A 27,826-nucleotide genomic window follows, 5' to 3' on the forward strand; every position below is an offset into this window, starting at 1 on the left:
CAGGGGGGGCTGGGATCCAGCCATTCGTGGGGAAATGCTCATGTATCACTATCTGTAGAGTTTTTTTTCCCTTGGACTTAGTCGTTCCCCTAGAGAAGAATCTTCCAGGTTCCTGGTTGGGGTATGAAGTTAGCAGCCAGCTTTGTGAAATACTAGTTGGGGAAGCGGGTGGGGGCGTTTGTGTTTAGATTGTAGACGCTCACTTTATCCCCTTGCTCAGTACGGTGCCTCCTGCTTGTTCTCAGCTGTGCTGAATATCTTGGAATTCAGATCCTTTTGATTCAACCCCTGAAACTTCCCATCTTCTGCTGGGTTTGAGTACTTCTGCTGGGTACCTGGACGTCTAACTGATTCTTTTATAAATTTACAACCGATCAACTTGGTTCAAACGCATCCCACTTGAGTACCTTTTGTCTCCAGTCCCTCAGGCTGTTGTTGGAGCACATCACCTTGCTTTCTGTTGCTTCCTTCTGGGGCTGGTTTAGGTTTCTCTGTCAAGTCAGTTATCTTCTCTCTCTCCTTTTCTGTCTTTCAAAATTTTATCTCCTGTCTGTATTCATATCCTCTCCTATTCTCTTTACTCTGTGGGTTTACCCTTTTAAAAAAATCCCTTTACTTTCATTTTACTGGGCCCCTGTGTTCAATCCATTATGTTTAGCTAGAAGATACCCCCGTTTTACTAAATTGCTCCTGTGCACGTAAAAACAAAGGGAGGGAAAGTGGGATATATGTATGTATATTATTTGTGTGTGTGTGTGTGTGTGTGTGTGTGTGTGTGTGTGTAGGGAGAGAGAGAAAGAGACTGAGACACAAACTGACAGTGGTCACTGCTGGTGAGAGGGACTAGGAGGCCAGGGTCAGCAGGGGACAACTTTTTACTGCTTTTTCTTTTACACTGTTTGAATTTTTTTTAATTCAAAAAATTATTAAAGATAAGAAAAGTTAAGAAAAAAAATTTTTAAAGATCCCTTTCATATTCTTCACTCATCAGACGTTTCAGACTTGAGCTATTCCTGTGCTCCACGAAGCCACATGCACTGGAAAGAAAATGGATTGTGTGTACTTGGGTGGCGGTGGGGTCGGGAGATGGAGGAAGCTGAAGAGTCTGTTCAGGGAATGGTAGCCAGTTTTTGACTCCGCATCTGTGCCGTGATCTCCCTGGGCCTGGGGCCTCTCTGAAGAAGGCCTCTGAGTTCTCAAGGCCTTCCTCTCCTTTAAGGAAGGAGGTATTACTGCTTCCTTTCTCTCCCACTTGGAAGTTCTCCCAGCTCTGGGATGAAGTGCTCATCCACCTGTGCAGCTGTTCTCCAGCTAGGATTTGCGAGGTGGGCACACCTGTATGGAGTGTGACTCTGTGTACATACCTGTGGAGGTAAAGTTCTGTGTTACATGAAGATATACTGAAAAGAAAATCTCTGTATTTCACAGATAAAACATGTTTATTACAGACAAGCAAAAAGAAGAAACTCTAAACCATTTGTAATCTACCACCAACCACTCTTTTGTGTGTATCTTTTCAGAATTCCAGAAAAATCATATAGTACATTATTATTTTATAACTTCTTTCATGTAATCTATTTGGAACATCTTTAAATAGAGTGCTGTAGTAGCATCATTTTAAATGACTGTGTAGTATTATACAGATATACCATAATTTATATAACCAGTTACTTACTGTTGGGCTTCTGAGTTCTTTATAATATTTCCTTGTTATAAATGGGAATACGGTAAACATTCTGATAATCTAATCGTTGGACACATTCTTACTTTATTTTGTAGGATTAATTCCTAGAAATAACCTTGCATTGCTGTGTCAAAGATTATGCATGTTTTTATGACTAGAAAATAAACTCTTAATATATGGTCTAACCCCAAATAATAATTATTACAGTGATAGAGTAATTTGAAAATATAAGAAATTATAACTTTTAAAAGTAAATTTCTTTTGAATAGTTATAAAGGTATATATGTCACTATAGAAACTTTTTGAACATACAGAAGAATGAAGAGGAGACGTATCAGCAATAGACCTGTACTAAAAGAGAACTAGATTAGTGGTTGTTTTTCAATTTTATTTTAACCTGATGGTTATTATACTATATGTATGATTTTATAACTTTTTCCGAAAAAGTACTATGATTTTCAGGTACTGTGTTTGTTACGTTAGTAGGTTATTTCTGAATTTCTTTCTTTCTTTTTTTTGAGGAAAAGGCATTTGCAAAAGTTAATTAGCATCTTTCCATTCACAGTTGCAGTGGCTTACACATTAATCTGAATGAACTCGTGCTTTGCTGTCCTGCATGGTCCTGCACTTGTTCTCGTGGGTGGACACTGACCACTCAATCCGGTTTTCTCACTCTCCTCCTAGGTGTCAGAACTGGGAAGGTGGGATTGGCGGGGTGCCGGGCATGGAAGCCCATGGAGGCTACACTTTCTGTGGCCTGGCCGCACTGGTCATTCTCAAGAAGGAACGCTCCTTGAACTTGAAGAGCTTATTGGTAAGTGTCTGTCAGTCCATCTTCCCCTCAGGCCCCAGGCCCCTGTGATGTGATTACTCAGACACGCAGGTCCTGGGATGGTTTGGCTGAGGAAGGGCTAACAGACTTTTTGCCTTGAGTGTGTGAACTAACAGTCCCATAATAAGGCTTCAGATCTAATTGTCGGAGCACTTGACACAACTCTGAGAGAGTGGGGGAGGGGGTAGGGAATGTCCACTCTGTCTCGGTTCCCTTCTTTCCACCTTTCCATCTTCCTGCTCTGAACTTTCTACATAGTGTGTTAGGCCAACCCCAGACCTTGAGTCCCTCAGACACCTGGGGTGGGCCAGAGTGCCTTCGACTTACTTCCAAGGAAAGTGTAGTTTCAGCTTCTTAAAATTAGAGGTTATCATGTGTCTTAGAATCTCCTGAGAGAAAAAGTTATAAGAAGAGCTTTGAGGCATTTTGAAGCCAAGGTTGTATTACCTGCTGCTCTACGTGAACATTAATAACTACCTTCCCATGAGCCGGGTAAGTGCTTTGAGCAGGTGGCCCAGGCTTTTGTGCGGGAACCCCAAGCTCCTGAGCAGTGTTCAGAATGAACTTCAGGGAGTTGTTGGATTATAGTGAAATTGTCATTGGAGGCCTATTGCACAAGCACGCACACACAGCCACCAGGGAGCTGTCGCTGGGGCAGCGTTTACTCCCTGACCATGACCTCCGAGCAAACCAGCTGCAGCTGACACTCATCTCCTCTCCCCAAGTTCAGATGTCATCACAGGGGCCATTGTGAGACCCATTGTGAGCTTCCAAGCGATTTCTCGTAGACTTTGTAGAGACATGACCAGCAGCATTTTGTCCTTGTCTTTAGGAAGCCACCTATAGCACACTCTTCTTGAAGGTTCTTAAAGCCTTGAAGGTTTATGCCGAAATGGCCAACTTCATGCATGGACTTAAGAGCTCATCAGACACTTTAAAATCTGATCACCAACAAGGCGTGAAACATAAAATTCCCATCTCCCAGGCAGAAATAAGGAATGTAATTAGCGAATGCCCCAGTCACAATGGCAGTATTCTGGATTTGAACCCTGTCTCTACCACTTCATAGCCATGTGACCTTGGAAATGATCTAATCTGTTTTAACTTCATTTTTTTCCCTCTATAAGGTAGAGGTGACAGTTCTTTGAAGGTTAAAGGAGAGAATATATACAAACAGCCTGGCACACAGTAGGTGCATCCTTCTTACCCGGACTGCTCCCTCCCCTCTCTTTGCTCTGGGAGACCTAGGACCCGTATCTGAAGGATTTTATGAATTCATAAAGCTAAGGGAAACAGAATAAACCCATGGTCTTGGGCACTGGAAAAAATTAATTAGTCTGGCTTAAAAACACTTAAATCTGTGGGATAAGTGAAAATGAAGAATGGCCTCCCTCCTGTAATGCCTGTTTTTCTTTCTTGAGTGATGCTTAGCCTACTTTCATTAAAGGGCATCTGCCCTAAAGCACTGGTTCATTTAAGACTGACTGGGGATATATTAGTGCCTGCACCTGCAGTTCAGTATTTTTGTGACTTTCTTTTTAAGAATTTTGGATTATGGCTTTCTATGGGCGGGTGTTGCCTTGAACAGGGATATAATCTAAACTCTACAGTAAAGGATGGCTGCATACCTCCCACCCCTTCTGAAGAGGGTCCTTAGTGGCCCCTTTCGGGAACTCAGGCTGGTAAGAACCCAGGTTCAGGGGAAGTAGGCTTCTCTGTGTCTTCCAGTTTGGCGAGGCAGCTCTGGGAGTCCCCGGCTGGAGGCTGAAACTGCCATGGAGGGCTGGGAGGGAACTGGAAATGTCATTATCTGCTCAGACAGTTGGTTCTGCTCATTCCTTAAGGCCAAGCCCTTGACTATCTTGATGTTTATAGGAGAATGTGTTGAGAAAACTTGGAGATAAGCGAGGAATGCATCGTGTGTGATCACTGAGTGACATCAAGAGCCGTTTTACGGGTTCGAAGTAAAATATTTTCTTCTAATTAGCCAGCCAGTTTTCCCTGGAGAAGCAGAGGGGCTGGACTGCATAGAGCCATCACTGGGAATCAGGACTGATGGCTTCTGTTCCCAGTCCTGCGAGGGATGGATGTGCTAAGAAACCATGGATGGATCTCCTCAGGTGCCAAATAAAAGTCAAGAACAGCTTGAGATCATCTGATGAATGTAGCACAAAACTCCATTTATATGCTTTTAATAAACTTCCCTGAGCAGGGAGATGAAACGAGCCACTGGTAGCCTTGTCTTAAATTCCCTAGTTTATTAAGAGATGTTTGCAGGTCTCCTTCCAAGCCCACTAGGCTCCTTTGTTCTCTCAGCCCCAGAACCCATTTGGAGCCCAGGAATGAATAGGTGGTTAGCTGTCTGTCAGACACTGAGCAGAGAGCCATGCCTATTGCCTCCGAAGGGTCAGACTGGACATTCCACTCTTGTCTCAGCAGCGAGGGCAAGGAGGTCAGGGGCCGAAGCACCAGCACTCGGTCCCAAGAAGCCAAGAGACAGGAACCCTCCATCCCTAGATCAGCCTCTGGAGATCTTGTCTTGCTGTGTTTCATGTCTCTTTTAACCTCCAGCTGCTCTCCCTTCTTTGTCTCCTCCTCAGCAATGGGTGACGAGCCGGCAGATGCGGTTTGAAGGTGGGTTTCAGGGCCGCTGCAACAAGCTGGTGGACGGCTGCTACTCCTTCTGGCAGGCAGGGCTCCTGCCCCTGCTGCACCGCGCGCTGCACGCCCAAGGTGAGCCCGGGGGCGGTTGGCAGGGCCTCGAGACTTCCCTCGGCTGCTCACCAAGTCAGGAGGCCAGAGTGCTTTTTCAGAGGGCTCGGAACAGGCTCTGTCTGTCCTGGATTTTGAGCGGACACGTGTGCCAACCAGGATTTCCCTCCAGTGGTTTAGGGGTCCCCGCTGCTTCACTGGCTGTGGCTAGGAGGCGGTGAGTGCCTGGCCCCCAGTGATGGCCACTTCAGCTGGGTGTGAAGCCCCAGTTTCCAACGCAGAGCTCCGTATGGGTCATGCCAGAACTGAGAACCCACGCTGTACACATGGTCATGACAGTGGAAGGGAAGGTAGTTGCACGAAGGGGCGGAGAAACAGACCCCATGCCTGGCTGGCTGCTTAGCTGTCACCATTAGAAATGTGATTTTTAAATTCCCTGGAGAATCCTGAATGCAGATTTGTTCCACCAGTACCACTGAGGTAGAGAGGCCCATGCTTACTTCTGTGGAGCCTCAGATGGGAATGCAGATCCAAGGAGTGAGATAGCAAGCGCACTTCTGGGAGCCTGCCCTTATTACTTTTCAAGATCTCAGGCCACCTGCTGCCTCTGGAATCACCTTTCTCGTTTATTCTGTGTGAGAACAGGGTGTCTCTGCGGAAACCAGTGGGAGAGAGAAGTCATGTCTGCCCTGCTGGGTGCTGATCTGGTCTTGGAGTGAGATCCCTTGGCCCAGAGGGATGCTTTTCTTTGGGCTTAGTAGTTGAGTACTTAATTGCTCAAATGCAGAAGATGAGATTCTTTTCTACTGTACACCTCCCCCCCAGCCCTGCCCCATATACACACACACTTTTTCTTCTTTGGCTGTTTTTTTCTGAGCCCCTCTCTTTTGATTCTTAATTGAAGCGAACAGAGCTCTGTCCCGTCTCCCCATCTCCCCATCTCAGTCTGTCCTAAGGCTCCTTGGCCTAGAGCCCCCTGGGCTTGCAGTTTGAGAGTCCTGAGACGTAACCTTCCCCTGGCTCTGGCGCCTGCTGGGTCTCTGGCTTGAACACTATAGTAGGGAAGTCAGAAATTCCTCAAGAGACCAGCGTTTCAAAACAGAAATAACTTGGGGTTTTAGTGATCTGTTTTTGGAATTGGTGAGGTCAAGCCTCTGGTAAAGCCGTCAGCCTTTTACAAGCCTGTCTCTGGTGGGGATAAGATGCAGTCATTCTGTAGCTGCCAAGAAGATCTGGTGAGAGCTGTAACAGCGCTGCCTGCCAGAGTCTTCAGGAGAGGCTCTGGTTCACTCTTTGTTTATTGTAGCACAAGTGCTGGGGGACGTGTCACATTTAAAGCTTTGCCTGTGAATCTTGGTGCTTCCAGCTTTTTTCATTGCCTGGGAGAAGCCTGAAACTCACTTCTTAGAAACAGCGGACTTTGACCAGACCAGGGTCTAGGAAGAAGGGAGTGTTTTGAGCTGTGGGCAAAATACTGACATTGGGAGTCAAAAGGAGATGTGACGTAGAAGGATATTCACAATATACTGTGATCAGAGTTAGATTTCAAAGCAGGATATATGTAATTCCATTTTCAGTGAAGTTGACTCCAGATATTAATAGACGGTATCTGGGTTGTAAAATGACTGGTGATGTTTGTTTTCTTTTATATTTGTATTTTCTAATTTTTCTACTAATATGTAGTTCTTGCATAAAGAGAAACAAAAATTTTACAAAAGAAGAAATTCTATAAACAAAACTAGTAGCAAGGTGGGAAAAATATTTGTGACACCTGATGAAGAGTTAATTTCATTAATCTGAGAAAGTCATACCAACCAGTAAGAAACAGATGAACAACACAGTTGAAAAACAGGCAAAGGATCCAGACAGACAGGTTCAGAACAGACAGAATAAGAACAACTATTATTATTGTAACTTCTGCTACAACTACTGAGAATTACCAAGTGCTCACCGTAAGCCAGGGACGGAACTGGGTATATTTCACATATATTTTCTCATTTGATCCTCAGAACAACCCTATGAAACAGGTACTATTGTTACCCCACTTTACAGGTGAGGAATACAGTGCGGGTAAGTGACTTGCTTTCTAATACCTGATTGCCACTTCCCAAGGGATCAGAGCCCTGCTTGTAACCACTACAGAGGGCCATAAATCAGACGAAAAGATGATAAAGAAATGCAAATAAAAACAGCGGGGCACTATTTGTTTTTACTATCAGATTGGCAGAGATTAGAAAACTGGATACCTTATGTTGGGGAGAGTGTGGGAAAACAGGCACTTTTCACTATTAGAGGGGCTGTAAATAGGTGTGTCATTTTTTTGGAGGGTAGTTTGGAAACTTTAGTTTAAATTATTTGAACCCAGCAAGGGTACCAGTGGGAGCTTTCCTGCACAGACATTGCAAAGGATGTGGGCTGAAGTGAAGTTTTAATAGCAGACAACCCAACTGCCCATCAAAAGGCTTACAGTTAAATAAAGTACTATCTCTCCATAGAGTAGCTGCGTACTGTGGGCTGATGTGGAAAGCTCTCCAGGACGCAGCAGAAGGTGCTGAAGGCCAGGCCGAGAGCAGACTGTCTGTGCATCCACACAGCTTTCCTGGAAGTGTACACCCCACCCCAGACCCCTTTAACAGTGGGTACCTTTGGGAGAAGGGTAGGAGATGAAGGAGGGGAGACTTTTAAAATTTTATATCCTTCTATACTGTACTTTTTTTTCCCACCATGTGCATTACTACTTTTATTTTAATAAGTGAACAAATACCTTTTTAAAAGACAATGATCACACTGCTAACTAAAAAGATGACATGGGACTGGCACACTGCAGCACAGGAACCCAGGCCAGTCCCGCTTGGCAAGTAGCTGTCACAGCTCATTGTGGTGGCTGCCTTATGTGTAGAAGATGGTATTTGAGTAGAAGGACGAATTATTCTTACTATCTTAAAAATATCAAATGCTAACTAAATTAGAGTGACTTTTTTTTTTTTTTTTTTTGTGGAGCATTAAAACAGCAGCAGGCCTGGGAGTTTCTATTTGGACTGATAGTTGCTGTATGTTCTTTGGGACGTACCCCATACCCCCATAACCCAGGCTGTATTTACCCACCCTTAAAATTGAGCTACATGTGGCTGCACCTGTCAGTTACTATTTGAAAAATGTTTGATTTCTCAGATAAAAGGAACCTTTGAAATGCAAAATGACATTATAATGGGATCTGTGTTTTAAGGGAGCGATATACAGGACTTAAAAGGCTGACTCCAGTGCCCAGTTATCACCCTGTAATCATATCTCCCTTCATCTCACCTGATTATGTGTGTTGATGGGCAAATTCAAGATCTCAGGAAGCTTTTGTCGAGTTTATGAACTTTGAACCTTTAGACTTCAGTAATGTAGGAAGAAGAGGGAGGGTATAGCTCAGTCGTAGCTCAGTTGTATACTTAGTCGTATAGCTCAGTTGTATGCTTAGCATGCATGAGGTCCTGGGTTCAATCCCCAGTCCCTCCATTAAAATTAAATAAATAAATAAATAAATAAATAAATAAATAAATAAATAAATAAATAAATAAGCAAGCAAGCAAGTCTAATTACCTCCCCCAAAATTTTTTTAAATTAAAAAAAATAATGTAGGAAGTAACTAAAACACTCCATTTAGTAATAAATATAGCATTTTCTTTTCAGATTTCAATTTTAGCAGTAATCATTTACCTTATAGTAAGTCTTTTAATAAATATGCTTTTAAGAATAACAACTTTTCTTGAGATGTAATTCACCTACTATACAATTCACCCGAAGTGTATAATTCAGTAGTTTTAGTGTATTCACAGAGTTGTACAACCGTTGCTATAATCAATTTTGGAATTTTCACCATCCCCCCAAATTCCTATACCCATTAAATATGCTTCTTTAAAGAAGAAATCACAAAGGAAAAATCAACAGTGTGATTATAGCATATGTAATATGTAATTTAAAAAACCCATACAACCAAAAAAAATAGAACAAAAAGGGAGAAATAAGTATACCATATGATACAGACAAAGGGTAAATATAGTAAAAAGCTAGATTAATAAAATTGACTTTTGGATCTCAGAAAACAGACACTCTAAAAGGGAAATACAACTAGTGAGTAAAAGGTATGGGAAAAGTTCACCCTAATTAATAATTAGAGATATGCAAATCAAAACATACGATCAAGTATTGTTTCTTTTCAACATTTTAATTGCTGAGAACTTTTGAAAAGGTAACCAGTGCTGGCTGGACAGTAGTACAGAAAAATCTTAAATTTTGCTGGTGACTATATAAATTCTTAAAGCAGTTTATCAATATCTATTAAAAACCTTGAAAATATTTTTTTTTTCTGTTTAAATGAATCACTTCACTCCTGTGAATCTATTTGAAGGAAATAATTCTAGACAGAGCACTTCAGTAAGCGTGTGTCCTGGGCTGAGCACGAGAAGGGGGACCTGAAAGTGCCCCTCCTCCCTTGGGCTCAGTTTCCCTGTGCATCTTCTGGTATGAGCATCCCCTGGGCCAGGCAGGATCCAGGTGTTGAAGATGAGTGGTTTTGTACCCGGCGCCCAAATGTTAGCCAACTGCGTAGCTCATCCAATGTTCAACCTAGGAACCAGTGATCACTTCCCCACTGCCCCCATCTCTCTTTCCATCTCTCGCTTAAGAAATCTAAAAATCATTAATTTTCTGTGGTAGCCTATGTATATAAATATTCCAAAATTAAGTATTTCACTTACATACTCTCTTTATATACCACATTTACTATAAACTTTGACAAATTTTTACCACAGAAGATTCTCTCTTCATACATATACATGAGAGTTTTGGTCCAGTGCCTATACTGATGCCATTACCTTATGCACCCACTTAATGAAATACTGTTCGGCTCTTCAGTGATGGCTCTTCATGATGGTTGTGAAGATTACGTAGCAGAACAGAAAAGTGTATGCCTATAGGGTGAAATGAAAAACATAAGATACAAAATTATCTTAACCAGATAGAAAAATAATGCATAGATACAAAAAAACTAGAAGAAAAATTAGCTTTCATTTGCCATTTACAGATTGTTATTACCTTTGTAGCCAAGTAGCAAAGTATAAGATTGACCAAGACTTAATGCACATCCTATTGTGTGTATTTTTAAAAAATCAACTCCCACCTGAATGTTTCTGTGCATATCTATCTGTTGGCCATTTGTCCCTCCTCCCCCTTCGATAACTGTCTTCACAGGATCCTCTGACCATGCTGACTGAACTTCAGAGTGAAGCAGCTCAGCTGAGTTGCTGGTCAGTAGTTTGGTGTATCACCAGAATTGCCCATTTCTGCTTGGACTACCATGTTATATGATGCAGGAGGGCAGTTACTGATAATGCATGTTAGGAAAATTTTTTGAGCCAAGAGACTAGTTGGAGAATTCCCTTTAGAGACAGATTAAATTGAGGCTTAGCGAAGCAGAAGTAACAGACATTATTACCGTGGTTAGAGTTCTCTTGGCTAGAGTCTGGTTAACAAATTTCAGAGATGCGCCAGAAGAAATGTCTTAAGGAGCCCAGGGTAAGGAGTTGTGGAGCAGTAACAGAGAGCAGTTTGGAAAGCTGAGCTGAACAACTAGTCCGTGCCTGCAAGGGACATGGTTTGGGATAGTCATCCAGGGTGAGGGGACACTTCAAATAAAACCAGTTGCCACTCTGACCTGCTGCTCTTTGACTTGTGTCAGTGTTCAGGAGAAGGGACATGTCATGAGACTTGGGTGAAGACAACAAGTGTCCTCAGAATGTAATTTTTAAGATTAGTCCAAGAAGATGAGAGGGAAACCTTGACTATTCCCATTGGGCAATAAAATACAAAGTAGGCATCGATCCTGTGCTGGACTTCTACCAGGCCCAGGCCCGCGCTGATCCTCTGTCTTCTGCAGGTGACCCTGCCCTGAGCATGAGCCGCTGGATGTTTCATCAGCAGGCTCTGCAGGAGTACATTCTCATGTGCTGCCAGTGCCCCACCGGGGGGCTCCTGGATAAACCTGGCAAGTGAGTGCCTCCTCTCCGGGGAGAGAGGGACAGCAGAGGGAGGGAGGGATGTGGGCCTCAGCCCTACTCAGAGCCGATGGGATGTCCCCTTCCATCCAGCTGCTTAGTGCTAGTGTGGAGAGGGAGGAAGCACCCCCTTCCAGTGCCCATCCATCCTTCCCCAGCTTACTTGCACCCCCTCTCCAGTTAGGTAGACAGATTGCTAGGTTGGTAGCTTTTCTTTCCTCTTTTTTTTTTTTAATCCAAGCTGATTTAAATAGGGGTTTTAAAATCCTGTATCCTGTTCTGAGTGCCATAAACAGAGATTATAATCATGACAACTATTACAGAGTAGACCTTTAGGTGCCCTGATAAAAGAAAAAGGGAAACCAGTCAAGTACTGTTCCCTTTGCTGCTCACTGCCCACTCCCCACCACACACATACACACCCTGCTGCTGTTAGCATCTGGGGAAGGTTCAGCTGAAGGCCAGTCCCCAGACAACTTACCAAGGAAGAATTGGGTCCATTTCTAGACATTTTGGTGTGTGAGGTTTTTTTTTTGTTTTTTTTTTTTTAAATACATTAGTTTAGAACCAGTCATACCCTTGAGAGCCCATTTCTGGAAGACAGCTGAAGGGACTCTAAAATGACAGTTCCTGCCGTCAGGCAGGGCGGAAGGATGATGGGGCTTTGAGAAATGCTGCTGGGGGAAGCCGGGCTTCGGGCTTCGAGGCTTGTAGAGGGTGGGGTGGGACGTGTGAGCGCTTCAGGGCCTCTGCGTCTGTGTGGTTGTTGGAGGCTGTTAGGGGGTAGTGGGGAGGGGAGCAGAGGAGCACCTGCTCAGAGCTGCCCTGTCCCTGCAGGTCGCGGGACTTCTACCACACCTGCTACTGCCTGAGCGGCCTGTCCATAGCCCAGCACTTCGGCAGTGGAGCCATGTTGCACGATGTGGTCCTGGGTGTGCCGGAAAACGCCCTGGTAAGACCGGGATGGGGGCTTAACACCGCTTCTGTGCAGGCCCCGGGGACGGGGCTGGCAAGGGAGCAGAGCAGCCGCTCTTGCTCTGCAGAACTGGCTCCACGTGTGGCCTGTGTGGACAGGCTGGCGAGCTGTGGCTCCCACCCTCCCTCCTTCCGTCTGCAGCCCTTCCCCACTCGTGAGGATATGCTGGCAAACTCAGGGTTCCAGGCTGGCGTTCAACCCGTGACAGGGTTTATGTCCTTATCCCAGAGTCTGGGATTTAGCCCACTGTCGTTAGTTCCCTCTCCGAGGAAGCAGACTCAGAGGCAGCGAGTTTCTGCATCTGTGGCCACACAGCACTCCCTGCACGGCCGACCGTCTTCTCCTGGAGCTCTCAGCCTGTGTCCGTCCCTCCAGAGAAGCCCTCTCAAGAGCACCTTCTGAAAATGAGATGCCCTGAGACGCTCTGCCAGAGCCTTGTTTGTGCTCATCATAGCCCTCAGCACAATTTGTCCTGCATGCATTTTAACTGGGTTTTGAATGAAGCCCCTCAAAAACTGTCAGCCCCGGGCAGGCATGTTGTCACCATGGCATCCAGCCCCAGACCAGCCTGGCTGCAGGAAACGCTCCTGAGCCTGGTCATAAGCCTGACATGACTCCAGCTAACTGTCCGCGCCCATCAGAGTACGGTCCCGTGCAGGTTGTCACAAAATATTCCAACAGAAGAAACACAAGTGGCTGAGCAGGTGGATGAAAAGATGCTCAGCCTCACTCATAATCGAGAAAATCAAAGTAACAATCATTCAGCTTTTTCAGGTCTTAATTTTCCATATTTGCTTCCTATGTGACCTTCTTCCATTCTTTTCCCTCCCTCCTTCCCCAGAGTAACCCCATCCTAAATCTGACATTTATCATGCCTGCAGATGTTTTTGTGCTATTTCTACATAGATATGCATCCACAAACAATATAGAGAGTGGTTTTGTATGTTCCCAAATGTTTTATAACAGTATCCGCTGCACCACTTACCCAGCATCACTTTTCTCAGTGACCATTACACTTTTGAGGTGTATCATTTTCATATGTGTTGCTCTAGTTTATTCATTAACTTCTGTATGGCATTCCCTTGTTAAGTGTACCCTGATTTAATTTTCTAGTCTCCTGTTGATTAACATTGAGATGGTTTCAGTTTTTGCTAATACACAAAGTGTTCAGTGAACATTCTTGTGTTGGTTTTTAGGGGAGACACGTTTTCATCTGCACTAGATGGCCCTGGACCGCTTGGGTTATTTTACGCTCACACGGGACCAAGATGAGCCACTCTATAAGTCAGACTTTTCTTTTCTGTCAGCTTGACAGATGTGAAGTGGTATCTGTTTTGTTTAGCATTTCCCTGATTACTAGTGAGGCTGAGCATCTTCTCAAACATCTGTTGGCCATTTGTGTTGTCTTTTGTGAATTGCTAGCCAGCTCCTATCCTTTGCTCATTTTCTTATTGATTTGTAATATCAGTTGTTTGCTGTTTTCTTATACATTTGTAGGAGTTCTTTGTGTGTTCTTGATACTAATCCTTTGTCAGTGGTGTGTGTGGTGAATCTCTTCCAGTTTGTGACTTGTCTTTTCACTTTGTTTTTGGCATTTTTTGTTGCATAGATTGATTAACTATAAAGTATAAACAGTTTTATTTGCCTTTTTAAGGGTTTGGGGGGGGAGGGGGAGGGGGTATTTAAGAAATCTTTTCCTACCCTGAGGTCATAAATGTACTTTCTTCTAAACAGTTTAAAGTTTTGCTTTTCCCATCTAGCTTATTAATTCTCTTGGAATTGATTTCTGTCTGAGGTGAGGGTTGGATATGATTTTAACTTTTTCCCGTATGAACAACCAATTGACCAGCACCATTTTTTGAAGTTTACAGCCTTTCCTACTGATGTGTACCACATGTGTGTCACATACTCAGGTTTCTGTGTATGAGGTAACTGTTTCTGGACACTCTGTTCTGTGCCTTTGGTCTGTTTGTTACCTTCACTGTCTTAAACAAACCTTAAATGCAGGTAGGCAAATCCCACCCACCTCGTTCTTTAGAATTGCCTTGGCTAATCTTCGCCTTTTGCATTTTAGGATTTCCTATGCATTTTAGGATCTGCTTATCAAGTCCCACAAAAAACTAACGGAATTTTTTATTAGAATTGCATTGAATGTAAGATTCATGGTAGAGAACTGACCTCTTTTCCATATTAAAGCTTCCCATTTATGAACATAATTTTTCAGATTTTTTTTTACATGTCTTTTAATGGTCTTTTACCATTTTCTCCATAAAGGACTAGCACATTTTTTGTTAGATTTATGTCTAAGAAATTTATAGTTTTTGTGTCGATTGTGACTGCTATTTTTTCCATTTTATTTTGTAATTGGTTGTTACTAATGTGTAGAAATGCTATTGATAATTATATTTCAATCTTGCTTGCAGGACCCTTGCTGAATTCTCTTAATAGTTGTAATAGTTTGTCTATAGAACCTGTCTGATTTTTTTATTTATAATGTAATGTAATCTTCAAATAAGGACAGTTTTGCCTTTTCCTTCCTGATTCTTAAGAATTTTCTTTTTCTTGCCTTGTAATGATGGCAAAACCCCTGTTGAGTGTTGAGTGGAGGTGTAATAGAAAGCATTCCTGTCATGCTTCTGATTGTAATAGAAAGTCTTCTATAATTCCCTTATTAAGCAGGATGCTTACTGTGAGGTGTTGATAAATATTTCTCATCAGGTTAAGGATGTTCCCTTCTGTTCCTGGTCTGCTGGGTTGTTTTTTATTTGTTTTAACCATAATCTAGTGTTAAATTTTATTGAATGCTTTTTTCCACATCTGATTTTTCTCTTTTAATCTGTTTTGTTAATATATATTCTGACATTAACCTTACATTCCCAGGATAAGCCCTTCTTGGTCATAACAGAGTGTGAGTGTGCTGATTTACATACTCCCAGATCCACTTTGCTAGTATTTCTGGCTAGTATTTTTATTTAGGATATTTTGCATGTGTGTTTATGAGAAAGATTGATCTAAATTTTTGTTTTATTGTATTGTTCTTTTCCAGCTTCTGTTTCAGGAAAATACAGCCTCATAAAATTAGATGTGTATCTTCCTCCTCTACTTTTTAAAAATAAAGTCAAAAACTTTTTTTAGTCCTTGAAAAAGTTTGTATAAGTCAGAGAGTATGTTTCTTGCAAGCTAACACTTGCTTGAGAAACCATGTGGGCCTGGTATTTTTGGTGGGGGGAGGGGGGATGGTGGTAGCAGAGAATAAATAATTGTTATTTATTAACTTATTCACATAGATTTTAAAGAATTTCTTCTTGAGTCAATTTTGAAAATTCATATTGTTCTATAAAACTATTGTTTGTCTGAATTTTTATATGTTTTGGCATGAAGTTCTCATAGTATTTTCTTAAAAAATTTTAAGTCTCTCTTACATTCTCTTTCTTCATTCTCTCCTAGTAAAAGAATCCTGAATACTGGCCTGGGATTGTGCCCTGTCTCAGACCAAAGTTTCTTTTGGGTTTCTGTGGTATAGTGGGATAATATAAAATACTTTATATATGGCCTGACACCTTTACTTAAGTGTAATAAGGGTTGTGGTCCTTTTTCTTGAAATACATGTTCATTGTTTTAATAACTGGTATATAAAAGTATAAATAAGAAAAATAGTCACTGTTCCTATTTTGGCACATGTCCAGATCTTGCCTGTTCGTATATGTCCTATCTACCAACACTTTAAAAAGTAAGTTTTGGACAATATCGCACATCATGTTTTCCTCACTTACTATGTTATAAGTATTTGCCCATATCATTAAATATTTGAAAGCATGGTTTCTAATGGCTCTATAATATTCCTTTGTGTCCCAATCATAACATGTTTTTTACCAATACCCTGCTAGTTGAACATTAGGGCCTTGTGAGAGAAATCTCCACGTGCATCTCTGATGACTCCTTATGCTATATTCTTATAAGTGCATTCCATGGGCAAAGGGTGTGCACATCTCCAAGGACCACCGGGTGATTAACTGGCATCTGTTCTCTTCTTTGCAGCAGCCCACTCACCCTGTGTACAATATTGGACCAGAGAAGGTGATCCAGGCCACCATGCACTTTCTGCAGAAGCCAGTCCCAGGCTTCGAGGAGCACGAGGACATGGGAACAGCAGAGCCTGCCACTGACTAGAGGACCTGGGGTCCTGTGGCTCTGTGTTTACTCACCTCCCCGGTCTGACCAAGGTTTATACGTTTCAATACATACTGCATTCTGGGTGCACAAGCCTTGGCCACTGTGGAACTTGGTTCTTTGTCCTTTCTTGTCAAACAAAACAAAACTGACGGCTCTTGGTTTAGAGAACACAGTGGCGTGGTTTAAAAAAAAATCCTCTCCACTCCTGTCAAACCAAAAATCTATCAGCTGTGCTGCATCTAAACCTGGCTCTGGCCTGGTCAGGGCTGGCTGGGACGGTGGGCACTGGGAGCAGCAGCCCCTCCCCGCAGCTCTCCAGTTCGCCTGGCATGATGGACCGAATGACGTCCACGTGTACAGCATCCAGAGCGGCCACTGCGATCCCCACCTGCACCACCACTACGTCGCCAGGAAGGTGGCCTTCAGTGGGTGGAAATAGATCTGCTTCATGGTGAGGCTGGGGCCTTGGGTCCCTCTAAAATGAATTCTGCAGAAAAAAAGCCATGGTGGGACTTCATTCAGAGGCGCCCGGGCGCTCACCTCCTGCCCTGGTCGCCTGCACAGGAAGGGAGCTGAGCCGGGGAGACCGGCCTCGGGAGTTTACATCTCTTTCCCCCCACTCTGGGCGCAGACTGCACAGCTCCGAGGCCGGCCTGGTGCACAGGCAGGATCTGCTTCAGCCCCAGGTGTGGTGACGTAGACCTGGGAAACCAATTATGAGTGGAAAACAAACCTCTAGTTCAACTCTGTGCCAGAGGAAGCAGCCCCAGTGCCCACCCCTCAGCCCACCCCATCATGTGCCCTAAAAACCCCTCTGATGACCTCAAGGCAGCGCCTTCAGCCCGCGGCCATTCTGTGTGTTACCATCTTTCCTCCAGCTGACTCCCAGCCCGCCCTCCTCAAAGACAGTGCTGTCGTCTCTCACCCAGAGTATTAATACTACTAAGTCTCTCACCTTCATTTCTGACTCAGGATCCATTCACATCCTGCCCTCTCCAGGCTCACAGAACAAAGTCAAGAGCTGGATGAGCGAGCTGCTGCTGAGGCCGTGGCTGCGTAAGCCTGGCCGGGGCAGGGCCAAGCGCTGCCCGTGGGTTCAGCCTGGCGGGGCCTCTGCGGCCCACTCAGAACCCTTTCTCAGCCAGTGGGCTGTTGAGCTGGGTCCCTGTCCTCTGCTGCAGTCACAGCAAGCTCCACGTCGCCGGCCTGGCCTTCTTGTAAGCAGCTGTGGGCTGTGGGCAGACGGGGGCCTGGAGATGCAGCAGGAGGCTCTTCTCAAAAACTCTGGCCATTTGCTGCCTCTGATTCCCTAGTGCTTTGGTGTATTGGGCTATGTATTACCTCCTTGAAATAATAAAATAATAACATTTTCTATGATGTCTCTCGTTTGTGACTGGTACCGAGAAAGTTCCTTCAGAATGCCCACTGCCAGGAACTGTGCAGTTGCTCAAGGACCACCAGCCTCCTGCTGGGTGTGATTCCAGACGTGCTGCCAGTGGTTACAAAGAGGTCTGTCTGAGCTGGGTTCCTCTCTCACACCTTCTCCAGTGGGGGTGACGGCAGCCTGACGAGGGGAAAAGCTGCGTGTCCCAGGCTCCCTAGAGCAGTTGTTTGTCCCAACACTCCACACAGTTTCACAGTCCGTCTGGGTGTCTGTCTCACCGACCTGGCTATGAGCAGGGACCGTCCTCCCGAGCCCTCAGGCAGGCACTCAGCCGTGGGTGGGTGGGTGACGTCCTGGCCAGAGGCAGGGGGGCTGGCGCAGGGACAGTTGGGAATCCTGGCGTTCCTCGTCCGGTGAGAAACCCTCTCCCAAGGAGAAGCCGAGAAGGCAGAGGCTCTGTGGCCTGCCCCTCCTCGGTGGGAGAGGACAGGGTGCCAAGCCCTTAGAGGTGCAGTGTAAGCCAAATCCACACCCTGGATTATAATTCCTGCCCCTGTGCTGCTTTGGCCCTGCTAACAAAGGTTCTGGCTGCACATCAACAGACTGAAGTGCACCCTTCTCATCACCACAACAAAAGGCCAAACCCTCCAACACCAGTAGCCTCACGGTATTACGAGATTAATTTTGGTAATAATTGGTGTGGGTAAGAGACGAAGGGATTGCTTCAGTCTAAACCGGCTTTATACCAAGGGCGGATTTGAGCTGGGCCCCAAAGGGTAGGAAAACTGGCGAGGTAGAGAGGGTCGTCTACTGGTACTCTTACCTCAGGGCACAATGGTGTATCCATGACTCTCTCTGCTCCCATTTGGGTCTGGAGGGTTTCCCAACTTAAACAGCATTCAAAGTGGGTCCTATTGGTAAATTCTCAGATTTATCCTGTCGAAGATACATAGCATTCAAGATGGGTTACTACCCCAAATAAATATTTCCCCCACTCAATAAAGAAATAAAAACTGAGTACAGACTGCTATATAAAGAGGGCCCCCCAATATCCCCTTTGGACCTATCTCAGACCCACCTTGAATGCTGCGTAATCAGGAAGCCTGCCAGACCCTACCGTGAGCAGAAGTGGGGGCCTTGTGGGTAAGCCAATGCAAACCTGCCTGAGGACAATACCAGTCAACAATATTCCTAAACTGCCCTCCATGGTATAATTTCTGACTTAGAAGCTGCGAGTTAGATTCTGGCCACTGTACTGTGGACAACGCAGTAGTATCCTCAATGAAGTCCGCTTCTCATGAAGACATCACATAAAAGCGGAGGCCATAATACTAAAAAACAGTTCCCTGATGGCCCTTCTTTGAAGGCTAGCCTTAGATCTTAGTATGTCGCCTCCTGGTGATTTAACTTCACGGAGAGATGGAGTTTAGAAACCACTGGCAGGGTGGTTGCTTATGTGACCCTAGCTATTTCCCCAGTATGAGTGGTGCTGTGCTTCTGGCAGGAGCTTGATAGCCAGGAATTAAAAATGGGGCTTCCTGGTTGCCCTGAGTGCACCATATTGTTTGAAGTGGAATCCATCAGCTTCAGAAGTCAGATGTACAGATAACGATGCTGACATTCCAGTATAAGAACTGAAGAACTGTCTCTTTTTCTCACTGCGTTTACATTGATCCCAGCTCCTTATGGAAGTGGGTCACTGGGCTATCTGCAGGAATTTGCCAGTAGCTTCAGCATTCCAACCAGAGGGAGGGTCGTGGCCAGGGTGGGAAATGAATGTTCTTAGGCCTGCAGGCTTCTGTGACACTCTGTGACCAAAGCTAAGATACAGGCACTGCAGGACCAAAGTTGAACAAAGACAGAATGTCTCTCATTCACTATCTGGGACAAGTTCGATTCAATGGAAGTTTGCTTTCTTAATGCTAATAATAGGGCTTGATAATTAATGGGCTACAGAGGTCTAGGATGTTGCTTCCATGTGGGGACGCAGGTATTCATTTTGGGGGAAGAATTTTGCTAATACTTTATTCTTCCATCATTTACACCAGAGGGCAGCAAACTTTCTCTGGAAAGGGCCAAATACTAAATATTTTAGACTTCGTAAGCAACTACTCAACTCTGCTCTACCGTTGTAGTACAACATAGCCACGAAGTATGGCCATATTCCAGTAAAACTCTATGGAAACAGTTTGTGGGCCCGATTTGGGCCTACCCCTGATCTAGACTAAGTCCTGTCCGTGTTCATTCAGCATTTCAGCATTTTCCCACATCTTTCACGGCTGGGATGCTTCCCATGTACATAATATTAGTGTCAAAAGACAAAATGTACTTGGTAAAATTTGGCCCAAACATTCTAACTACCCACATGCACTGCCCAGGGCATTCATTGCCCTTGAACAGGAAGGAGAATTGTATGATTTGACACTGTTGGAACTGACAGAAAACCTGCCCCAAATTGGTTTAAAGCAAAGAGGAAACATGGGGCTCACAAACTAACATGTCCAGGAATTAGCTTTGTGTGTGGCTTCAGTGGGTTTTTCTCCATCTCTCTTTTGGCGCCACCCTCAGGCTCTCTCCATGTGGTTCTAAAATGCCAGCATCAATAGTTCCAGACCTTATATCCTCTTAGGGTCAAGTTCAGCAGACAAAAGCAGCTGGCATTGTCCCAGCCTTCTTTCCCAGTATCATTGCATTTCATTGGCTTTGATCAAGCTAAGTGCCTTTCTGAGAAGCAATCCCATGGCCAGGAGATTACAGTGCACAGACTGATAACATGCTTCTCCAGTGAGTGGGAAGTGGCACTTCATCAGAAACACAGAGTCTAAGAATGGGGAAGGAAAAAAGCCCCAATGCAAATTAGGGTTGTAGCTAAAAGGGGGAAATGGATGCTAGAGAGGCAAATCACCATGTCCTCTACCATGGTGGATTCTAGAAACCTGTGGTGGACATTGTTGGCATCCATTCCACCCCTCTCCAACTATGGCAGCCAAAGGCTGGGGTGGGTTTGTCCTTCTTCTGGCCTCCAGGCCAGGCCCTGATTAGCCTAAGCCAATCATTTTAATCCATCCCTCTCTGCTTCAGTAATTCGTCTGGGTTTAGTAATAACCCAGGCCTAAACCAATCAGCATGGCTTGTCCTGGCCTCAGTGATTGATTCAGAGCCAAGGATGTGGCCTAAAATAGACCAAAGAGAGGGAAGCCCTGGACATTTGATGATAGAGGAAAAGCAGCTCTCTCCTATTAGGAGATGGTGGAATGTGTGGGGATGCCAACAATCATTTTCCTACCTAGATGGAAGCCAGCCTTAGAAGTCAGTCCACACGGACTCCCTGAGAGACTTACTGAGAAACATGGTCAGAACCCTGTTACACGCTCCTACAGCCTGGGTCTGTCTCTGGACTTTTCAGTTATGCAAGCCAATTTGAGTTGGATTTACTATTGCTTATGACCAAAAGCATCCTAATACATACAAAACCCTATCCCAGATTAGCCCCAGGGCCATGAAGTCCTCACCTGCTGCCTGAAGAGCGCTGACCATCCTTGCCACCTCCAACCAAACAATAACCCCGAAGATGGAGCCTATTGGTCAACAGCCTCTCATTTGATCCTTGACTCAACCTCATGAGATGGGTGAGGCAGGTGTGTTATCTGCACTTTACAACTGGAGAAACAGGTCAGAGAGCGTGACTGAATCACCTGAGGCTTCCCGGCTATCAAGTAGTGGAGTCTGAATGTGAACCCAGATCTGCTGCTTTCAAAGCCCATGTGCTTCCACCACCCCAGGTTTCTGAAGTGGGTGGTCTCAGGGGATGGGGAGCAGTAGCTGAGCATGCATGGGTTCCCTCCAGGGGTGGATGACTGAGGCCCCGAATGCCTGCCCCCATCTTTCACCAGGACAAGAATAGTGCCAGCAAAGAGCAGGGGCAGGCTCGCTTCACCCTTTTAACCCATCCCCCATTTTCTGCCAGGTCCCTGGTGTAGAGCAACGCTCCCTGCACCAAATGCGTGCCACCCCAGTGCAGGGTGTTATGCTGCATGACTCACAGGCAAGGCCACGGTGAGTCAGTCTTCCCGGGACCTGACCACAGCCCCAGTGGCAGCCAGCCTTCTCCAGCCCAGCCCGGCACGCCTAACTGGTTCCTGGACATCCTCTTTCACTTCTCCACAATAAACTCCTTGCCTCTGCTTTTCACCAGCTGGTATAGGAAGTTCAGAGGTTGGGGCCAGGAAGCTGATGGTCCCCCCTCCTACTTCTTGGGCACATCCAAGAACAAAATCAGGCAGGCAGGACAGAGTGCTCATCGCCAGCCCAGCTCAGTGAAGTTAGTCTGCCCCCCCGCAGAAATACAGCTGTTGAAAAATTACGACAATGCATTCTTTAAAATAAACTTTCACAGAGTTCCCTTATACCCCTTAGTTTCCCCTCTTGTTAACATCTTATGTCAATGTGGTCCATCTGTCACAACTAATGAACCAACATTGGTATGTTATTATTAACTAAAGTCCATAATTTATTCAGGTTCTTTAGTTTTCCCCTAACGTGCTTTCTCTGTCCCAGGATCCCATCCAAGACACCTCACTACATTTAGTGGTCCTGTCTCCTCAGGATGCTCTTGCGTGTGACAGTTTCTCTGACTTTCCTTTTGGGTGCCCTTGACAGTTCTGAGGAGGACTGGTCACGTATTTCGTAGACTGTCCATTGACTGGGATTTGTGTGAATTTGTTTCTCATGAGTAGACTGGGACTCTGGGTTTTTATGAGGAAGACCACAGAGGTCAAGTGTCCTCTGGTCACATCCTGTCAATGGTACATGCTACCCACATGACTTATCACTGGTGCTGTTAACCTTGGCCACCGGCTGAGCTAGTGTTTGTCAGGTTTCACCACAAGGTTCCTCTTTCTTCCCCTTTCCACACTGTTCCCTTTAGAAGGACGTCCATGTGCGCAGCCCACACCTAAGGAATGAGGAGTTACGCTCCACATAAATTATTCAGAATTCTTTCATTTGGCAGGTTTGTCTATTCTCCATTTATTTATTTATTCAATCATTTATTTATACCAGTATGCACTCATGAATATTTATGCTTTGGGTTATATATCAATGTCCCAGTACTATATTATTTTATTGCTCAAACTGTTCCAGCTTTGGCCATTAGGAGCTCTTCCAGTTAGCTCCTGTGTCCCTTTGCCATACACACACTTTCTTACTTTAATAATAATAATGCTTTTTTTCATCCCTTTTCTTTCAAGAAGTACTGTGTGTTACTCCTCCAGAGAGGGACGCTCAAAAAGGAAGAAAAGAAGCCCTGCCTGCTGGTAGTTGTTGACACAGGATAATGGGCACTTCAGGGTTCAGTATACTACTCTCTTAGCATTTGGTCACATTAAATTCTTTTCATAATAAAAGGCATTGACATTAGATATCCTGGGACTTCAGCTACCAGAGTCTGAGCTGGCTCAGGGTCCCAGCCCTCTCAAGGGGAAGGCTGGGTGGCCCCTGGGGCTGCAGGGACTGCTCCCTGGGTGTGCTGACCAGCACCTGGCAGGACTGTAGTTAAGTACCCTGCAGTGGCCCCTCAGTGCGGGGGTGACAAAGGTGACAATGACACAAGTCCCCTGGAGACCCACACTGTGCTCCTGAGGAAGGCTCACGCTGTGCTGGGCTCCATCCCTCGAGTCTCTCCTCTCTCTCGGGAGCCTGGACACCACGGTGGCCGGTGAACGTGGTGGCAAATGAATGGTGATCCAGCCCATGCAGAGTGGAGGCTCTGGCCCACCTTCCCTTCACAAACAGCCTCCACCCAGCTGGCTGCACCGGGAGCCTGAGGCCGGGCTCTTGGGGAGGAAGGACAAGGAGTGTAGCAAGAGTTCAAGAAGTGATGACCTGGCCCTGCTCCCTGACCCTCCCACATGCCACCCCTCGCACCGTGGGCCACTTGCATGAGCCTGGCCTCTACCTACTCTAAGCTTCTTGGAGGGAGGGCCTGGGCTTCATTAGCTGCCTGGAGCCTCCCCGGTGGCTGGCACAGTGCTGGGTGGAGAATACGTGCCACTCAAATACCTATGGGTTGAACTCACATAGTAGCAACCCCACAACTGACCTAAAAGTGCTCAGAGATGAGTGTACGCTGGGGAGCTGGAGTCCATGGGCTCACATCTGCCAGTGTATGTGTGGGGCACCGTGCTAGGGGTGCAGTAGCAGATATGAAGGCCGGCCCCGGCCCCCGGGGAGCTTTCAGGGTACATGCCCACCAAAGTGTTCACGCCAGCTCCCTGTAAGGGAAGGGGCCCTGGACTCACTTCCTGGTTGGGAAACAGTCAAGTCATTTGAACCAGAGTCCCTGCACCCGAAATTTCCCACTAGCCTGCAGTAGGTGTCTGCTGTGGACGTGCCATTCCTTCTCTCAGATGGCTGGCCTTGCTATGGCCTTTTGGCCCAAAACCGCTGGCCACTGTCCTTTAGCCCTAAGTCTGCCCCTGTCACCTCCGAGCTGTGGATGACTCCAGGAGATATGAAACAATGAAGCTCTCAAGCATGTGCGTGGGACCACACTGCCAGCTGCACTCCTCTGGCTGGTGCCCAGCGTGTGGGCGGCAGCTCTGCACGCCTGTTTGGCTTCTTGAACCAGACTTTGCGTGGCTCATGGGGCCCTTGCAGGAACCCACTCGTGGAGGGCTTACCTTTCCCCATGGGCCTGCCATGGTAGCCGCCAGCTTTCTGTTTTTCTTGGCAGTAGTCTCACACTCTCGCCATGTTCAGCATTGGAGTGGAAGGCTCTGGCACAGATTTAACATTGGATCCTTGATTCTTTTCTTTCCTTTTTTTTCTCAGGCCTTTAATTTACTGAAAAAAAAAATTAATAGCAGAGGTTAAGCTGGATGATTTGGTGCAGAAGAGGCTGTAGGTGTAGAAGGGCCTCACCCCTGCAATGGACATCAGGGGAAAACAATCCTAAGTGGGGGCTGGCAGTCAGACTGGGCCTGCTGGTGCAGCTGGCATCCTGCACAGGCACAGGAGGGAACCCGCTCGGCTGGTTGTGAATTTTCCAGGCCCACCTGTTTGGGTCTTTTCTGGACACGCCCATCCTGCTGGGGGTGTGTGTGCGTGCACAGGGCGCACTGTCAGCCAGGGTGAGCTAGATCGCGTGGGCCCTGGGTCCAGTCATCAGACCGCGTGGAGACAACAGGTGAGTCTGACCCCACCTCACCCCATGGCTCTGCTCAAGAGGCCCCTGTGTGGGGAGAGTAAACACGAGGGCTCGACGCCTCTCATAACCAGGCCCTGGCAGGAAATGCCAGGCAGGCAGAAGATGGGCTGGCCGTGTCTCTGGGCCTAGCACAGTGCAGGCCACCCGGAAGGCACTGCAGAAATACAAACTGAAACCAGGACGGGGAACGGGGAAAAGTAACTGGAATGGTAATGGTTAATGTTTTGGATCCAGCTGGCAAGGGTGTATTTCATTTCCCAAGTCCAGATATTTTCAGATAGTAACAGATTTATGTCTCGAACTGAGGTTCCTTCAGAAATCAAGCAAAGCCTGTTGCCACCCTTTGGTACTCAGCCTGTTTACTGCCCCTTTCTTGTAAGGATTTTAACACACTGAAGGATGGAGTTTATTCACTCAATTATTTCAGTAAAACTCAAGTGGTTGCATGGCCAGGACCTAAGCTGGCAGACAGATCTAAGAATTGCTAATATGTGAGTCCTTCCTAAGTGCCAGGCTTTTGAACTTACGCCTTCACATCTCACAATGGCACTTTGTGCTGCTGTCCTCATGTTATGCCTCAGGAAACCAGGGCAGAGTCACCAGAGCCAATTGGACAGGTGGGCTCAGAGCCTGTGACCTAAACCACCCAGGCACTGGTTCTGAAGCTCTTGGGCTCCCTGCCTCACCCTGGCCCTGGTGGAGCACTGATGACACTCACCAGCTGGGTGATGACGTTCACTGGGAGAGCCTCCAGAACTCAAGCAGGGGCCTGTCTGATGTCGTCACTCCAGTCCAGCAGACAGCTAAGCCTGCTTCTCCAAACTAGTCCAGGAGTGAGCGCTGGGCCAATTTGATTTTCTACCTGAGAAATTAACTGGAATACACTTTCGTTATCCCTTTCCCAGGGAGAGTGTGGGATGTATGGATTAAGCCTGGGCCTTAGTAAACCCCAAACTATGGAACCCCACAACTGATGGACACTCTGTCTTTGCTCAGTCATGATTCAGCAGTGCTTCAGAAGGGTCCTAGTACCTACCATGGTTTTTCCACTGTGCACCCAACGTAGAGGCTGACAAACTCCTTTTCCCTACCTGGGCTCCTTTCTCAGGCTAGAGAAACTGTTTTGAGCAAAGAAAAGCTCTAGTTTCACGTTCCCAGAGGCTGTCCAGAATGGACTCTGGCAAACAGGCCTGTGAGATAGCCTTACTCCAGCTGGCTTACAAATCTGCCTGGTGAAAGAGGACAGCCAGTGCGGGGCATAAAAATGGGTGCTTCCCTGTGGTATCACCCTTGCTTGGGGCTGCAAAAGCAGGTGGCTAGGCAGCCCTCGAGAGTGTTTGAACCCCACTGGCAGAAGAGAAACACTATCAAGGCAGCCTATTAATCAGACTGTTTAACAAGTCTCCTCCCCTCCTCCTTTTCCCCAAGTACAGCCTTAAAGAGCCCTGCCTCGGACCCAGCTTACTAACTCAGCTCAGCCATGCTTCACTTTCCCCAGCGGCTTCCTTTTGCTCCTGGGTGATTGTACTTTTGGGAGTTAAACCTGAGGCCATGAGAAGCACCTGGGGGAGCGTGTGAAGCAGCCTGATTCTGGCTGCAGGGCTACGGTACTCTGTAGGTCAGGGGAGCCGGAGCCCAGGAGTCCTCTTCACGAGCACCTCAGGGCACAGCCCAAGGACCCACGTTACGTAACAACACCACAGGGGCTTCTGGGCAATTCCGTAGGGCAGAACACTGTTCAAAGTTCAGAGATGCTGCTGAATAGCAGAGGGGGGATGACACAGCTCAGCTGACACCAGATCTAAGGTACACTCTTTGGTTTCGAATGAGTGTGTTAGCCTAGTCCTGGGGGCCCTGCTGTCTCTAGTCACCCTGCCTTGGATGGACAGGGCACATCTCAGGGGCGGGAAGCATTTGTGAGACACGAAGAAGTCCACCTTCACATGCTCCAGGGAAGGCTGCAGGAGCTGTATTTTTCCATCTTGCAGAGTCAGTCCTGGTCATGTGCTCTGTGTGGATAATGACAGCTGGCACCTGAGCGCTCCTTGGTCCTGAGGTCAAGCGCAATATAAGCGTTATTTCCTTTAATCCTCACAACCACATTATGAGGTTAATGCTATTATTATCCTCATTTTATAGATGAGGACACTGTAGCTGAGGGAAGTAGTAACCTGCCCAAGATTACCCAGCTACCGACAGAGCCAGGATTTTGAACCCAGGCAGTCTGACTTCAGAGCCCAAGCAGAAAACATCACACTCTATTATTAGGAATCGAATTCTGCTTACTTCAGTCCATGTACAGGGCTATCATCTACTCGTCTTGTTTTTTAAACCTTTCTGAAGGCTGGTAGCTTTGAGCTGAGGAAGTTCTTTGCCAAAGCCTACATGTGGGGTTAGCATTATCAAAAAATTTAAAAACTGGACCATTAATAAATACCCTTGCCCTTGCGGCAATTGTAACGGTAGGAAAATACCAAGCTCATCACTGCAAGACAAGCTTCACTGGCTTGGTGCACGGCTGTCCAGAGTGCAGCCCCGAGAACCACCGTGGAGAGTAACACTGCTGTGAATGAACCATGGTCAAACTTTGGTGACCTGGGGGGACATGCACTGGCTTCCTAGACACGCGAACTAGAAGGAACTTAGCTGTGGCTTTCATCGGTCCCCTTTAGCGAGGACAGTCTACAGCCCAGGGTCTCTTACCTGATTTTCCTCTCCAGGCAGCTGCTCCCAGTGGCACCACCTCCTCCCCACCACTCGTCGGTCTGCTCAGCAGGTCAGTCAGGTGGTTTGGATTTTCCCAGGTCAATCAGCTAT

At 46.2% G+C, this 27,826-nt stretch overlaps 1 protein-coding gene and 1 long non-coding RNA gene across 6 annotated transcripts in view; one reads left to right on the top strand and one right to left on the bottom strand.

Annotated features, from left to right (window-relative positions):
• Nucleotides 1-17,795, top strand: part of FNTB (farnesyltransferase, CAAX box, subunit beta) — a 63,748-nt gene extending 45,953 nt beyond the window's left edge. The window contains exons 8-12 of the mRNA XM_010976640.3: nt 2,369-2,498; nt 5,117-5,249; nt 11,152-11,263; nt 12,107-12,221; nt 16,284-17,795. Of these exons, the coding sequence (XP_010974942.1) occupies nt 2,369-2,498; nt 5,117-5,249; nt 11,152-11,263; nt 12,107-12,221; nt 16,284-16,415 (622 nt within the window). The 3' untranslated portion in view covers nt 16,416-17,795. The remainder of the gene's footprint in view (nt 1-2,368; nt 2,499-5,116; nt 5,250-11,151; nt 11,264-12,106; nt 12,222-16,283) is intronic.
• Nucleotides 44-27,818, bottom strand: LOC135321315 (uncharacterized). 5 transcript variants are annotated; one of them, XR_010381001.1, is made up of 5 exons: nt 25,728-27,818; nt 24,483-24,645; nt 18,626-18,738; nt 10,091-10,186; nt 44-1,364 (listed from the first exon to the last, which is right to left on the bottom strand). It is a non-coding gene; the product is annotated as an uncharacterized LOC135321315 (long non-coding RNA). The 5 variants fall into 5 exon arrangements; XR_010381002.1 differs by lacking the exon at nt 44-1,364 and adding an exon at nt 21,315-23,636 and having other exon boundaries at nt 9,020-10,186; XR_010380999.1 differs by lacking the exon at nt 18,626-18,738.
• Between the last annotated feature and the right edge of the window lie 8 nt (nt 27,819-27,826).

This window comes from Camelus dromedarius, chromosome 5, assembly GCF_036321535.1.
Source record: "Camelus dromedarius isolate mCamDro1 chromosome 5, mCamDro1.pat, whole genome shotgun sequence".
NCBI classification, from domain to species: Eukaryota; Metazoa; Chordata; class Mammalia; order Artiodactyla; family Camelidae; genus Camelus; species Camelus dromedarius.